Below are 17,158 nucleotides of genomic sequence, written 5' to 3'. Positions count from 1 at the left end.
GGGGGGGGGTGGATAAATAAAAAAAAGGTAATAAAGAAACATTATCTCTTGAACTTATGCTTCTAACCTTTTTCTCCTGCTATTTTTATATCTATATTTTCCCCACATCTTACTCAATTTATCCATTAACCTGCCATTTTTTTCCCCAACCCTACCTTATTCACCAATACAGTCAATTTCACACTTGTTCATACAAAACCTGTTCTCTTAAATCAGTGACGGGGGAGGATGACATTCTTTCACCAGGATCTGCGACCGCTGCACATTCACTTAAAGCATACAGGTGAGTATGAGGGTATGTTATCCACGTCTGAGGAAACACAGTAAACCTGCTGCAAAATTAACAATGAAAAGACTCTTTCATGTTCTTGGAGGAGTCTCCTAAAGGAGTGGCGGGCAATAGCAGCTTTGCAAATCCATACTTTCTGGGGTCAGTTCGTATTTTTGAAAAGCTCAATTTGAATGAGATGAAAAAGCGTTGCTTCTATTGGAGGCATTCATAGTATCCTCGAAAGCGATGAAAACCACTCTTCTTTGCATAAATGAGACACACTGTAAATAAACATGCTCCTGTATGAGCCGAAGGTCCAAGTGCAGTGGTAATTCGACTGGGTAAAAACATGTAAACGTGTGGAATAGTGCCGATAGAAGCACATAAAGACTCAAGGCTAAACCAAGAAAATTAAGCAGCTTGTCCTCCATTTGCTCTATTTGGATTCATCTCGCAGGAGATAGCTATCAGCTCAGTGATGTAGGTAGGATTTTTTTTTTTTTTCACCTTTTATTTATTTATATGTAGTTTTAAATACCACCCACGTCTGCTCCACATTCCTCTTGTCTCCTCACTCGTTAAGATCTAGGCACTGCAGCACCGGAGCTGATAGTCTTTACCTTTGTGATTCATAGATCCAAAAGCCTTACATAGTGCATATTTACTCCTCTAAATGTGGATTTATAGACAATTCAGTCCTGACAGAGGATTTATATTTATATAAATATGAAATGTTTATTTTTGAGAGTGGAAAGTGAATTCTCGATTTCTGAAATAAACAAAACCAGATGCAAGGACAAGAATTTGGTGCCACAGGTTGGGATATTGCTCCAAATAGGGAATTAAAATCTCCATTTTCTCAAATGGTGTGTTGTAGCCTTTTTTTTTTTATAATGAGTTGTGTACAGTTCAAAACAGTTTCAGGGGCTTTTAAAACAATCCAAGAACATTTGGTGATTTAAATTTTTTTTTGATCATGCACAATAATACTTGCACTAAAGGTTGAAACTGTTGAGAAGGTAATATTAAAACAGATCTTGACAGCGGTCTGCTGAGCTGCAGCGAAAATAATGAATAATCATGATCACTAATCAAATCTGAAAGTTAAATCCGTTACAGGCAGTCTGGGTTGTTTCATCTAAAACACAGAAACCAGGGATTATGATTACACTTTTCTTTTCCTTTTTTTCTTCTTCTTTTTTTTTTTTTTTTATAATGTGTGAATCAGAGTGAGACGTTGCCTGCGCTTTCTTGGATCAACTTGTGTCTCAGATGGTGAACCACAGAAACCTCTGTAGAGGCTACAGAGGAGATGAGTCTGCACTGAAGCTTCCAAAAGGCTTCCCTCTGCAAACACATCCTTATTTAGAACTGCAAAAAAAAAAAAAACATATAACACAGAGGAGAAGCTGTAAACGGTAACTGTGAAATCTGAGCAAAGGCTCGTTAAATTATATTAATCTAAATTCACTTTTCGTTTAGCAGAAGGAAAAAGAGGCATAAATGGAGAGGAAGACATAATCAAACGCTGATAGCCACCTTCATTCCAGACAAGCATGTGATATTATATCAGTATAGCGTCTTACTAAAGGAAATGCATGTAATGTATTCATTTTATTCTCTCAAACAGAGGTACCTCACTTTTATAACAGGATCCAAACAAAATCACTTGCTGAACAAGGACATCTATGGGTCATGTGGGATAATACAAGAATCATGACAGACAGATGTTATGTTTGTGTGCTTGATGAATTACAGTAAAAGAGCAATGCTGTTTTACTAGGATACATTTTGTATAAGTTTGTTTTCAAAAACACAAAAGTTGCACATTTGCTAAGCCTTTTAAAACTATTTATTTATATGAATCATTTGACTATGATTCCTTAAGCAAATACAGATTCTTTTGATGTGTAACTAATTGTACCTGTCAGAATAAAAGCTCCATGAAAACATTATAGGTCACATATGATGTCCCTTCTACTCACGTCCTTATGGCTCACAGCATGTATGATAGAGATGATTCACACGCCCCAGTATAATCTTACACAGAGTGGAGGAAGCAAGGATACTGAACATTAACCTTACTTAAGCTGCTGTTTTTCTCCAGGGGATTTGGAAGGATTTTTTTTTATGCTTAAAATTGAATGGCACACTTCAGTAGGAGGAGCGGACATGCATGGGCTAAAGCTACTTAGTCAAACTGACACACTAAACTGAAAAATGTTTTTTGATGTCTTTCATGGAGTTAAGTTGCATAACAGCTGCATGAATGTAATTGTTCACTTCATTCAGGGATGTACGGCAGAACACATCCAAAAATCGGTTGATGACGGTGCTTTTTTTTGTGTGTGTGTGTGCGTGTTTGTGTATATTTTTTTTCCTTCTCTACCTAGAAATTACATCATGTGCGGCAAAGACCACTTCATGTCTCTTAAGCCTCTCACTCAAACAGGAAACACCGAGGCGCCCTTTTCAGGAACACTCATTTTCCTCATCATGCTCAATCAGTACAACATTTAGTGGTTTTGAGTTAGATTCAAGAGGCTGTTTTGACCTTTGAGACCTGAGCAAAGAATGATGAAGGGCTTCTAAGGATAACAACATTAAATGTTCTGTAGAGGAGTTCAACTATTTGCTGGTGGGCCATGGAAGTAAACTATCTCTTGAATTTTTCTGTTTTAGCCGAATGACGAGGTTTTTAAGATGCTGAGTCATGACTGTCAGTGAAAAAAAAAACATTCATTCAATTTTCCCATTTTGTACAGTTATGTACATAAACTTAAATAAAGATCTCCGGTCTCTGCCATTAGCCAATGATGTTTCATATCAAATCTCACTCAAAGCATTATCTCTTCATTTGCACAATGACGTTAAACAAACCACCAAGTCTTTAGAGCACTTGACAGTTTGTGAGATGAATAAATAAAGGAACACATTCCTTTATCCGAGCACATCCCCGTAGATCTGTCTAATGACAGCTGCGGATATTTAACCGTCCTCCTCAAACAGAATTATTTCAGATCTGCTTGAGCCCGCTCCCAGTCTTCATTACTATTGCATGGCCCATGGCCACTTTTACTCATCAAGACTGCATTACATTATTTACAAAATGGAAACAATTGAGGGAGCACTGTATTACAGGACTGGGAGTCACCCATTAAAAACCTAATCCTGAATTATGAATGAGCATTTCATTTAGTATGTCATGTTCCATTAAGCACCTTTATATGTGAAGGTATATTTAAAGGACTTGCCCTTCTCTCAGGCTGCTGTTTGTTTTTTGTAAGAAGAGAAGAGGACAGATTCAGGACGAGAATTCTCTGTTTGACTTGTTCTGGACAGACATTGAGCAAAGACATACTTACAGAGCCTAATGGGATTGAAGGATTTCCAACAGCGCCTACATAGCTGCAGGGAGTCCGGAGAACAAGGGACGAGTTGACAGACAGACGGACTCAATAAATGGTTGGCTGGAGACAACGTCAGTAAGATTAGCTGATGTAACCAGTGCAGACATCGACTTAACCCAACTCAAATGACCTGAGCCACTCCTGAGCCCTCCAACTTAAAACGAACCATATAGGTCTTTTGCCCGTACGACCCTACTACGCGAAATCACACACGCATTTGAATGCAAGACACGAGATGGATACAACAGGAAATCAGCTGGTGAGGAGCTACACTCACGCTGCATATCCACAAGTGGTACACACTGGCCGATACGCCTCACAGTTCCTTCAGTTTGTATCTAATTTTAAAAGACTTGCCCCCCAGGCCCACTTTCAAGGCAGCTACCCATGTGTGCTGGTTCGGATTTACATCAATGTGGGAGAGAGAGACCGCTCCTCTGATCTCTCCCCATCAGAGGGGAGAAGCTCTGTAGACAGAGGATAAACACTATATTTTAAAGGGTTGGTGCAAGTAAATAATAAAAAAAAATAAAAATAAAAATAAAAAACATACTTTTCTCACTTATTCTTGATGAAGTCCAGTCATGATGATAGTTTTGGTTTTATTTCCAGAGGCTTTGATTGAGATTTCCGCCATCCTGATACAACGGAGGAGAATGAAATTTTTAGTTTGTGATGACCAATGCTGTTTCCTATTTACTCTAGACAATCAGATAATCAGATTTCTTTTCTTTTTTTTTTTTTTTTTTAAATATAATTCAGAACAAAAAGTTAAAACATTGACATATAGTCATGCTAGTTTTTACTAGCCTTATAAAAGTAGACCACAATCGTCCCGTGGGAAACTGCGAGTTAACCAGCTTCCTACCTTATATCTCAACAACGCAAAGAAAACTGTTAGAACATGTATCATGCTTATCAAATATCTATATGATTGAAGTAATTTATTTAATCATCGACTTGCGTGTCTAACCGGAATTAGAAGAAAGTACCTTGCCTCTTATTAATACTGAGAACGCAATTTTATGATCAAGGTTTCTGGTTCACACAAGTGTTCTTTGAAGCTTGTATTGATGTAAAGCTTCCTGTGCATGCATATAATAAATGAGTCCTTCAGTCGAAGATTAAATTACAAGTATCTAAGGCATTTTTTTTTTAAATGGTTAAAGAAAAAAAAAAGCAAAGATCTTTCAACTTTCAACTGAGCAGGGAACCCCCGGCTGCTCCAGCAAATCACTTTCTCACTTATTCAGAGATGAGGCTTTTAAAGATAATGTAAAAAACAGATTTGCCAAATTTTCAAACCTTCAGTGTTGGCAAGGTGTCAGGAGAGGTCTTTGTGTCTTGAGGATGTGTAAATGGGAAGCAGGACAGGAGGGCATCAATCGATAAAGGTTAAATATATACTCTCAGGGGCGTCACGTAGCGCAGTGGGTTACCCATATATAGCGGCCACAGTCCTCGCTGCAGCTGGCCCCCCGCTTCGAACTTCCCCTCTCTCTGCCTCCCCATTTCCTGTCTCTCTACTGTCCTGTCCATTAAAGGCACAAAAAGCCCAAAAAATTAAAAAAAAAAAAAAAAAAAAAAAAATATATATATATATATACTTTCGCACGATACACATAAGCATAAAATAAATTAAGATTGTTATAATGAATAGAAAACCAAAATAAAGTGTTTAGGCACCAAAACAGACTGGTGATTTTAGTTCTTTAGTTCTGAGTTCCTAAAAGTTGCTCAGCTCTTAAGAATTTAATTGTTCTTTTGGTACTTTGATGAATATCAGCCAATAATGTAAAGCTGCACAATTAGCATAGTGATTAGGTCGAATGCAGCTGCCTCGGAGCTGTGACTAAGCAGAATAAATCTGAGTCTCACTGTCACATGGGGGTAAAAAATGACTGATATCAATGAAAATGGAGATAATATTATATCTAAGCAGACAAATTCCAACTCTTGCTTAATTGCCCGGCGAATGTTTTTCAAATCAAGGACGGATGGCGGCATATGTCGTATATGACAATTGGGATGCATTTCGATGAGGCTGAGGCCCGGTTTGAAAGTCACGGTGGTTACGGTGCCCGCGTAACCAGAGGTGTGGCAGACCGACACACTGAGCTCATCAGCGCACCAGAGGTTCAGGAAGCAACGAGCTCCTGCAGCTTCCGTCACATTAGGGGCTTGTGAGGGGAGAAGATGGGTGGAGAATATTAGCAGGATGTGACAGCAGAGGAGGTTGGGGCCACGTTGGGTAACGCACAATCGGGAAAGGGGGTGGGGGGGGGGTGTTAATTGGCCTTCTACATCTCAGTTGAGGGAGCACTTGTGGGACAGTGGTGGTTCAAAGAGCGGGGAGTGTGACTGCAATTTAATCAAAGTACAAAATGATGGCAACTTGGCCCTTGACCAAAAACAGATTGGAGTCAGGTATGTCATTAACTGCACATTGTTCATTTTCCTCTGGCAGCGCACTTTTTTTTTTTTTGTCTTAGGTAAATCTTCCATTCACAACACCGCCACAGTGATTTAAACCGGCATTGTAAAGTGTGACGTGCTGAGCTCTTTCTGCCGAGCTCTCTTGTTTTGGATACAGTGCGAGACCCGCAGAGACCTGTGAGCAGTAGGGTTAGGGATCCTGTCGTGAAGGGTGTAGTCCGTATTGCTCTATTGGCTGTGCTTTCGCAGAGCTACAGGGGAACTCCATTCCTCGCTAAACGACACACCACCACCTGTTCTCATTTCATCTCTCCCGTCCTCGCTGTGCCTCTTGGACCACTGGTGAAGGGCAGACACCCAGGTACTCCGTGAGGAATGGAGGCGAGTTTCCCATTCAAAACATTCCCCATCCATTTCCTGATGGCCGCCACCTGTTCACCCCCCACCCTCCCCCTTCTTACCACCACCACGCCACATCCCCACACACACACACACACACACCTTGCCCCCGTGTGAGGGATGGGCAGATTGTTGGGGGATGAGAGTGGATTGTCACTGTCACAGGGGGCAAAGGAGGGAAGGAGGTGGGTAATCCGTGTTACTCGATGGCCCCCGAGTTCCAGATGTCACTCTTTTTAATGACATAATTATGACCGTCTTACGACTCCCCTTGGCCTTCAGTCTGCGCTGGAAGCTATGCACACACACACATAAACGCACATACTTCCTGCATATCATTAAAATCCCAAGCCTTTGTGCCTACGCCATTTGTAATTATAAAGACGTCTTTCTTTCTTTAGCTCAGGTAGCTAATTTACATTTCCTGCTGTCAAATAATATCACAAAGAACATAATTATAGTTGACACAAAATCACGTATTAATCATATAAAATGTAAAGCATGAGTGGCCCTCACAAAAGGAACAATTTCCTTGAAAAATTATCAATCAAATATCAAACTGGCCGGCTTCTTCTTTGCTGACACCCTGGAGCTGGGGCCATCTGGTTCGGCCATTTTCTGGTCATTAACCACGCTCACTTTCTCAACAATCTTGGAGTACTTGCTCTTCTCCGAAAGAGTAACTGAAGCTGTGCTCACAGTAAGATGCACTTTGTTTGTTAAATCCTATCTTTCCTTGGTGTGGGTAGAGATATCACTTTTGGAAGGGGACTGTGATGAAAGGCGTTTTGATGTACAGACATGCTCCACAACAGTATGAGACACACACAGACACACACACACAGTGGAAGCTACCAAGCTGAACTTCAACAAACATACTCTCCCCAAATACATGAGAAACTGTGAGGAATGATCACAACAAATACCAGGAAGAGCTGTTGTTTCAGTGGAGACCTGGTAATGATGAAGGCAGTCCCTACTCTAACAGGGCTAATTGGGGTTCAGAGGCATCTAATGCATGATAGATGGAGAAGATGAGGGTCTCGGTGGTGTGTGGCACTGTTGGCATGAGATCACAAGCATTAATAGAGCTGAACCTTTCACTCTGGGCTGAAAGACATCTGCTGCCAGCAGGTAACCTCAGCTTTATCATTACCAGCTAGACCCACCGATGTTTTCCTGGCATGACAATTTAAAGCGATATATATGTTTGCTGGCTAATTCAAGCTGTCAACATCATCCCTGTTTGTGGGTGAAAAATGGGTGCACCACGCAGTGCACCAGATGGTAGGAATGGATCATCAATCTGAGACAGCAGACATGTGATGGATGGATTCCCCAGAGTAAACAGTTTCAAACTAAGAACCACACTGAGAGGAAATTTGCTCCCAAATGAGCGCTTTTGTGTCGACACGCACTGCAAGGATTGTGCGTCGGCTGTCTTCGGCTGTTCATGCTTTGGACTTCAAATTCTCAGGCGCGGCGCAATGGTGCAAATTGAAAAGAGATGCAGTCCACCGCCGCAAAATCGAAAAAAAAAGGCAGGAAAAGAATCTGCTCACACTCCCAAATTGACTATTTTTAATATGAGGACAGCAGGCCGGATTATCTCCTGTAACAAGGTCTTAAAGCAGCTATAATCTAAATTCGTATATTAACAATCTATCAAATGACAGCGTGACAATGTGAGAGGGGTCTATCGTATAGTGCAGAGAATAATCGCCCAAATCTGCAGCTCCCCTGGGCTTTACAGAGCTCTATAGTGAGGAGCGGCACATTGTTTATCTTTTGTTGTTAGTTTTGTTTCACTCTCACCGCTCTCACAGCTCTAGCTCCAAAGACCTATTGTTTTTGGTTTAGACAATTGGACATCTCTAAAGAAATGGTAATAGTTGCTATGTCTGCTGTAAATAAGCTTGGGAGACCACATGATTGAAAAGCTAATACCCAGACAAGTCGCACCTATCCAGCTGGACGTGGCGCCCGACCCAACTCCAACAGCGCCGTCTGGTCAGACGTCGAACCAAGATCCGAACAGAGGACAGCTGGATACAGTAATCGGTGTCTATCCTGGTGAGGCTTTTGAATTGTTTGGCCTGCCATAAACAAGGCCAGCAGCTGGTTAGCTTAGCTTAGCACAAAGAAATCGCTAGTACAGCTCTGACTAAAGAAAACAAAATCCACACACCAGCACCTCTATAACTGTCTAATTAGCATGTTTTATCTCATTAGTTGAATTCATATAGAAACCAGTACACATGTTGTGGTTTTCAGAAGGGTTGTGGACTGTATCTCGGCGCAGCACCTTCATGAAACCCGCAGCTTGCTTTTACAATTTGGTTTTTCTATGGATCAAACGACAAACAAATGAAGTTTCACGTGCCAGAAATTCCACTGATGTGTCAAAAATTTGTTTTATTTATTTATTATGCTCGTATTTATTATTATTTATTATTTATTACTCATTTCGATGTTTTCCTGAAACAGCAACCGATACAATATTTTGTCAAGCGACGGCTCCCCTTCAAAAAAACAACGGCGCAGTGAAGCACTGTGAATAAGTAGGCAACATCCTGGGTGTGAGGTGGCAGAGCGAGCGGGTCCAATATCACGACGTTTTGCAGACAAACCCGAAACCGCCGAGATGCCGCGTCACATCGTGACAAGTTGCACTCTCTCAGCAAAGTAGCATCTCTCCTGTTAAATTCTGAATATAAACAGTTTGAAAAGCTGCAAATTAAAAAAAAATAACAGTGGAAGGCAAAGATGAGTCCTTTTATGATGGAGGCATCTCCGTATGACACGCGACCACCGGCGTGCGCTATGAATAAATCATCCTGAACCGGGCAGAGAGAGTAAACAGTTGTGTATCTTCACCTCAGATGCCTGGAGAGGCCTGTCAGACACAGCAGTTAACAAAGCCTACCTCCTCATCATCATGCCGACCATGTTTCAGGAGATCCAAGTCTAAACCTGACACCATTACCACCCACCCACCCCCCACCTTCTCCTCCTCTCCTACAATACAAGAACTCTCTCACTGTTTCTCCAGAGTCGACTTAAAGTGAAGTTAAAGGGAGGACGGTAGCATCGCTGCTAATCTTTCCCCAGAGTCTTTGCTCCACTCAGTTGTATTTGTAAGACCTCCCAGTCTGTCTCTGTAATTTAGGCAACCAGAGCTGTGGGATTAGCTGCCAATTTGTACCCACTGTGGAAAGAATCTCCTTAAGACTCTATGATTTGATCCATTAACACAACTACAAGCACGACCAGGCTCTTGTCAAGTGCATCACTTGCTCAAAACTACGGCGTCATCTGAACTCTGTGTACAGCAATAAGTTTAATGTGAGTGACAGAAGAGTGTACAAAGACAGAACTATTTTTTTTTTTTTTTAGAATATAGTTTTTTTTATTTATAATTTATAATTGGCAGATACAAAAAACTCTTGAACGGTATCCAAACTGTGCAATAAATCACTGTTGATTTTTTTTCCAAAAGAAAAATACAAAAAGACCATCTACTTTGGAAAGTTGACAGTTGACAACCAATGTAAACTGGAGTGAACTGGTAATTCTACAGAGGGTTTTTCTAATCGCTACTAATGCTCCTTTTAACTGACTACAGTTGTTAACAAATTGCAAATCTGCTTTGCTCTCCCAGGATGATAACCAGAGTTGTCATGTGTACACACACCTACACTGGTGACATTCTATTTCCCCATTGTTAAATACAAGAAAGGCAATCATATCCATAAGCAGCACAAATGTGTCCAACACATTAAAATGAAATAAAAAGAGTTTTCAAATTGTACCAACATACCAAGATGTTCATGTGAGAGAGGGTTAGAAAAAAAAAAAGAAAAAAAGGGAAGGGAGGGGAATTTCCAAACATAACGTTGTAAACAATCACCTTCGCGGACAAAAAAACAAACCAAAAAAAAAAAAAAAAAAACGTTGGAGCTTGTTAAGTGCTAAACAGCTGTTATTAACAAGCATCAACCTCTGGAATCAAACACTGAAGGCAATAATGCTTAATAATAAACAAAATAAGTATTTTTGAAAAATCACAGCAGCAACACCATATGAAACTGGTTCCTGCTTGTCATTTGCAAATTAAAACACAGAAATACAATTAAAACAACATTGTATTAAAAAAAAAGACTAACATTTTACTTTCACATTTCAAATGAAACACATACACACGCACCCAAAAGAAGACAAATGAAATTTACATCCACATTCTTGCTATGATCCCATTCCTTGACAGCCCGTGAGCATTAGCAGAGGCTTAGATATGATGCTGGTGCCTTACCCTTTATATCCCACAGATATGACAAAGACAAAACAATCTCCATTTAATCTAAACATTTATATGAACACATAAGGACAAATGTGTGACTTTAATTCTTCTTTCTTCTTTTTTAAATGCCATCTGAAGGACAACTCTAGGCAGGAGAGGATCCAAGCATGTCAATGGAGAATATTCAAGTGCAAAAAAATGTGTCAATGTAGTTTTTATGATTCTCATGCTTTCTGAAACTGGTTTGCAGGCAGATAAAATGGATACCTCAAACAAGCGTACATTCCTTTTGTACAGCCCCATCCCCCAGATGGCAAATGTCACAAAAAATTCACTAAAGGATTCCAAAAAAGAAAAAATACATTTCTTGTACAGAGAATGTCCAGCCAATGTTTGTGACAGAAAAAAAAAAAAAAAAACATCCTTCTATACAGCCAAACACACATCCTAGATCCTTCATTCCTATACAACTCAAAGCTTTAAAATGCTAAGTCTTTAAACATGCAACACCATTCAAAGTTCCTATCTAATTTCTGCTGTGCTAGATTCATGGTAACTTCCTCAGACACCAACATTTCTAGCTAACTAAAACTAGAACTATGCGCTAACAACCTACCAAAGTTGTCTGAGAGACCATTTTCCAAATACTTTTAAGGACACTGATGTCAAAAAAGATGCTCATTCATAACGTGAAAAAACAATTCCCTGTCAAAGTATCCATATAAAGCACTTGCGTAGCATACTGTGTGCTCTTCCCTTTACTCTGGCACAAACAGCCCAGTAGCGAGACAATCTGTGGGGTAGTGCAGCTCTGTGGGGACTGGGGACGATGTGAATAAGCAATGACAAAAATTGGATGCTTTTTTTTTTTTCTTTTCTTTTTTTTTTTAAATGACCTTGGAATTCATATGACACTAATGATGCCATGCAGCTGTGATGGAACTTTTGTCATTTGCTGAAACCCTGGCTTCACTCTAAGATGGTGACGAGGACTTCACCCTGGCTTTGCCAAATCCATTGACCTAAGCTCACACCATTTTTTTGGATTCCTTTGATCTGGGTCCAGCTCAGTTCTGGCATTGAGAGACTAAGAAACAGCCATCCTTACATACAGATGCAGGTCAATTGACTTGAGATCGGTTTTCAGTTGTAGGGTAATTGAGGGCAATTTTCTTTACATCTGAACTGCCTAAGGTAAACGCAATTGTGCATTAAACAGCCTTTTACTCAGAGTTGCACTTAAGCAACACAGCCAAAATCTTACACCCTTTTGCTGTGACATCTTCACTCATTTAGAGTAACTCTACAGTGCCCTTAACTGACAGTCTTAAAGCCTTTACGACATGCAGATACAAGCATTACTGACAGTGACAAAGTTGTTAGGCCTGAGCTGCGGTGCAGTTTTTGTAACATTCCTAATGCAGAAAGATTTAACTTCTAATGTTAACATATTTTTGAAAAGATCTATACATCGACTTGATGCTGTTTCTACAAACAGCACAACATGAAAAATCCAGCATCATCAGTACCTTTAGGCTTGCACATTACAATATACTGGCTACATGCAGCCATACAATTTAAAGCTACTTCTCTAACCAACTGTTAAAAGCCTCTGACAGACCGGCAATCTTTGGACATCTTTTGCAACAAAATGTTCATGTTGTGGACCTGGTAAACCTGTGTGACTCTGAAAGGGACTTTACACATTGAGGTTTTACTTCTATGGCACTGTGGTTAGCGTTAAAACTTGCTTGATCATACACCAAAACAGCTGAAAGTAACAAACATGACAAAGCACACACCAATCTAACCATACTGGGCCAGAAATGTAATTGTAGTACGTCAGGTGTCATATGCCATGACAGAGTCGTATTATACTTTACGAAGAAACTGCATCCACTAGAAAAGTAGTTACATTTGTAAATTAGTAAAAAAATCTGGTTAACGCAGTGAAAGCAATTTTGAGCAAAAATGAGGTTTGCTTTAGGTTGTTTAAAAAATACAAAGACGCCTAGCATTGCAAATTCTGTGTTCTAATTTGCAGTCTGGTCATGCTGACATATTACCATCACACAATCTAAGAAATAATAAGATGCAAAAGATGATCAAAGTTGGTCAGTCGGCTGAGAGCTTAAAATTTGATTTAAAAAAAAAAAAAAATCTCCATCCTAGAAATCATGTCTGAAAAGTACAATTTAGTGGATAAAAATTCAATGAATTGGAGTAGAATTTTATTTTTCTTACTGGCCCAACTGTAATGCAGACAGCAAATTTATGAAAATTTGGTTCTACTTGCACAGCTGGATGTTACACTTAACAACACATCACAAAGCATGCCTAATGTCTGCACTTAATGTATGGAACTAAGATAACTTGACTGTAAACCTCTGCTATATTTTTGCGATAGATTATGTGCTGGCCTGTGTTTCTGGAAGTAGAGGCTCCTAAAACCAGCGAAAAAACGGTGGAATGGAGGACTAAACAGCAACAGAGTCACCTGGACACAAATCAAGAGCCACCAGAACTAATCATCTCAAAACCGTGGTTGTCTGTAAACCTTGTTTAAATCTCTCAACTGAACACAAAAGTGCAAATTGCTACCACTGTCCTGTCTGTGTCCTCAGTAGTGCTTCTCCTGCAGATAATCTTTCATTTTGTTAGGTAAGGGCAGTTTCTGGATCAGGTCTATTCTTGTGTATTGTCTAATGACAAAGCGACAAAGGTACTGCAGGGAGCGCACTTGCATAAACCGAGATACTGGGTTGGTTAGTCTGACAGGGTAGGTTGCAGACCCTGGTAAGCGAGACCTGGAATAGCAAAATGCTCCGTTCTCCGAGTCTTTAATAGAATGTTCAATTAAGTCAACAATGGACGTGTGTCCCTCCACATCGGGCTGCTCGTAGAAGCTGAAGCGTCCATTGGAGTGTTCGATGCGGGTGTGGAGGGTTTTGCCCTGTGACCTGAAACTCAGGCTGAGCAGGTACCTGTCGTCTGAGCTGTCTCGGACCAGGAATGAGCCATCAGCCAAGTTGACCAGCTTTTCCTCTGCCTCCCAGCGTGTGATGGGGCCCCAGTACCAGCCCTGCCTCGCCAGCTTCTTCAGCTCCTCCGTCAGACTGGTTACGACCATTGGTCCGCTGCTCTGGACTGAGTCATACACCCGACTGACCCCAGGAGCTGAATTTGGGTCAAAGTTGAGGTGGTGTCTTACCCTCTCAGCTACCTGGCTGTCTGAAGAGCTGAACCCCGAAAAAGTCCTGGGGATATGTCCATTACTTGTCATGGGTGGCAGGAGTGGAGAGAGGGGAGGCGGGACCTCTACTCTAGAGCTTTGGAGCATCACACCAGCAGAACCAATGAGAAGACTATTCACTGAGGTTTCCATGAAGAGATCCGGAGGCAACCCACTAACCAGTTCATGTTCCTCTTGTCCCTGGTCTGTGTGGAGGGACCCATTGTCTGCTTCAGTCACCACCTCCATAGGAGAGGAGCTGTCCAGGCAGAAAGAGTGGGACCCTTCCGGGTACATTCCCTCATCTAAAGGCATTGTGTACTGGATGTAGTCCTGGGGCGTCAACCCCAGCACCACAGGCACATCATTTTCATCAATATTTAGATGCAGCTCACCATTTTGTGGCTGCTGGAGATTCTTTAAGGATTCTGCTTGGTCCTGAAAGAGCCCTTCCATCTGGAAATCATGAAATTCTTTCCGGACACCATTCAAGCTGGGACTGGGGCTAGGTGAGTGTACCATGGCTTTAACTTTGACCTCCATCTTAATACACGAATCATCAGAGTTGACTGATCGCAGAGGCCATGGTGAGGGGCTATAATGGTGACTTCGTAGTGATGAAGATCTAAGGGGTCTCTGGGCTTTCACCTCGTTGAAGCTGATGGGTACAGAAGAAGATGAAAAAGTGTCATCATCATCCACAGAGCCTATGGCAGATGAGCCTCCTTTCACTTTTGCCTTCTGCTTGGCAGACAGCCTCCTCTTTAGTGATCCCATCAGACTCTCACTCTTTGAGCGGCCCTTATTCTGCCCCCCTTTGTCTTCTTCTCCACCAAGGTCACAGCCAGAGAGCTCTTTGGTGTAGCAGCCCCCAAAAAGTGACTCTTCCTTTGAAAACTCAGTAGTCACCGAGGGCTGCTGGAGCATGACAAAGTCACCCTCCTCTTTGCCCTTTATGCTGAGGGACTTGCGGATGGTCTTAAGGCTTATCTTCTTCATTCTGACAGGCCCTCCAACGTGGCGGCATGGGATGGCTCTCCTGGTATCCTGATGAAAGTACTATCCACAGTGTCCTCCCATCAGGCCACACGAAACAAGTCATGCATACAGTGGAGCCATCAAACCCTGCGAAAACAAAAACACACAAAACATGAGAGATATTCTAGGTTTAGTCATAAAAACACTCACTTCAGGGGAAAAAAACAGGGTTGCATGCATTATGCTCATAATATGGATTTATGCCTAATGCAAGATTCAGATAATAACATGCCCATCACAATGGAAAGATTGAAAATAATGACAGGACAGCATGTTATAGCCAATTAAAGCAGTCCCCAGGCTTTTGGACAAAAGTCAATGCGTTTTGTTGTATTAACTCAGGGTCACAACTAGCAATTAATATAAATAAATTAACCAATAAAATATGAAAAAAGCCTCTTACAACTTCCCTAAAAGCCCAATGTAATGTTATCAAATGTCTTGTTTTCTCTGTCAAACCTTCAGATGCTAACTTTAGCATCAAGTTATTATTTTACCTAACACAAACAAAGGCAGCAAATCCTCATAACTGAGAGGATGGAAGTAGAAATTTTTGCTTGAAAAGTTGCTAAAATGGGCAATCTTTTATTAAAATAGCTGGATATATAGCTGGTTGAAGAGCTGGTAGGGGAAGCAATTTAATTGTACAAATTACACAAACATAAATAAAAGCATTATGTTTATGTTTTTTGTATTATGTGCATCTGGTTACAAATCCTTTGCATGGTATTTTGCCATATGATGTTCTGTCAGTTCTGCTGCCACTGTTTTGCCCTAAAAAAAACTCCTTGCTTGCTTTAACTGCATGTTCAGGATCACTTTCCCGCTGCATTGTTTACAATGGATGACACTGCTCCACCAATAGAGATGTGACCAACTTCAAACAGCCCTACAGCTAAAAGCAAGCACTTGTACATTACAGTGATTATTTCAATTCAATTTAAATGCAATGCTGTAGTCTGTCGTTCCAAACGGTAGAAAATATGTCACTGTCCAAATACTCACTGACCACACTGTATAAAAGTCATGATTTTGAGAAATAAATATATCATTGCTTTTTCATCTGTCAAAAACTATGACAGGTCAGGCAAACAAGACTAAATCAGTATGTGGAGACATGTGCCACTTGAAACGCCTAAACAAAGCTGCTTGATAATCAAGACAGCTGCAATCTGATTACTCACCATTATGTGCAGGAAAATGGTGACTCAGTTGGATGGGTCAAGTTCCACTTCCACCACCTTTCATTTGATGCTATGAAAAACAAAGACAGCCGATTAGAAAACTCCTACACTTTGAGGTCGCACAGGATTTTAAAAAAGAGGAAAAAACACAACTTGCACCTTCATAACCACTTAGAACAAACGGCGTGTCATAATTAAACCAACCTTAGCAAGGTTTGTCCTGACCTGGCAAGGCCTACGGACACAACAGCATGCCTTTAGCTTAGCTCTGCTCGTTAGCATGCGCCTTTAATGACAAAATGGAGAAACTGAATGCTCCAACATTAATTTATTTGGTACTCATTAACTATTAAGAGAATAGGAAACAAAATGAGGATAACCGATTGATCTAGCCAATTTAAAAGACGTTGGTTTGCTTGTATGCTAACACGAAACAGCTACCAACCAGTTAGTTTGTTAGCATATCTACTTTCAGAGTCCATTTGTAATCTGTAAATATTTTTTTAAATCTGCACATCATATAGTCTCTTACCTGCTTGTCTTACTGGGCAAAATAACCCAATGGTGGTGGCATCTGTCTTGTGCAATATGTTCATGAAAGGTTCGCTTCTTGACGATTGTTGGCTAATGTTAGCTGACTACCTTAGCCAATCAGCTAGCTTTGTTAGCGTTTACTGTCGAAAACATTACCGTTACCTTCCCTCTAATCAGCTTCTGCGCCCAGACGAAAGTATAAAGCGTATGTACGGCCAGATTCAACACTTCTCTAAACGTGCATGTTTACATTGCCGACTAGAATGACACAATAAGGTGTCATCTTTCTGCCTGGGTTGGCTAACACTTTGTAGCTTACGGCCTCTTCCTTTCTTCCTTTGTTGCCTGTTGAAT

The 17,158-nt window shown here is 40.8% G+C and overlaps 1 protein-coding gene across 1 annotated transcript; it reads right to left on the bottom strand.

Annotated features, from left to right (window-relative positions):
• Positions 1-10,643: 10,643 nt before the first annotated feature.
• Positions 10,644-17,158, bottom strand: socs6a (suppressor of cytokine signaling 6a). The gene is made up of 3 exons (XM_023417005.2): positions 16,803-17,158; positions 16,271-16,340; positions 10,644-15,173 (listed from the first exon to the last, which is right to left on the bottom strand). Exon 3 carries the CDS (start codon positions 15,045-15,047, stop codon positions 13,437-13,439), a length of 1,611 nt encoding a protein of 536 aa, XP_023272773.1. The 5' UTR covers positions 15,048-15,173; positions 16,271-16,340; positions 16,803-17,158; the 3' UTR covers positions 10,644-13,436.

The sequence above is a fragment of the Seriola lalandi genome, unplaced genomic scaffold, assembly GCF_002814215.2.
Source record: "Seriola lalandi dorsalis isolate HSWRI2012SDOR001 ecotype SW California unplaced genomic scaffold, Sedor1 jcf7180002054570, whole genome shotgun sequence".
Classification (NCBI taxonomy): domain Eukaryota; kingdom Metazoa; phylum Chordata; class Actinopteri; order Carangiformes; family Carangidae; genus Seriola; species Seriola lalandi.
This window is presented reverse-complemented; position numbering and strand designations above follow the sequence as displayed.

Coding starts and splice junctions, on each gene's coding strand:
- socs6a (XM_023417005.2), bottom strand. CDS start 15,047: ATGAAGAAGATAAGCCTTAAGACCATCCGCAAGTCCCTCAGCATAAAG.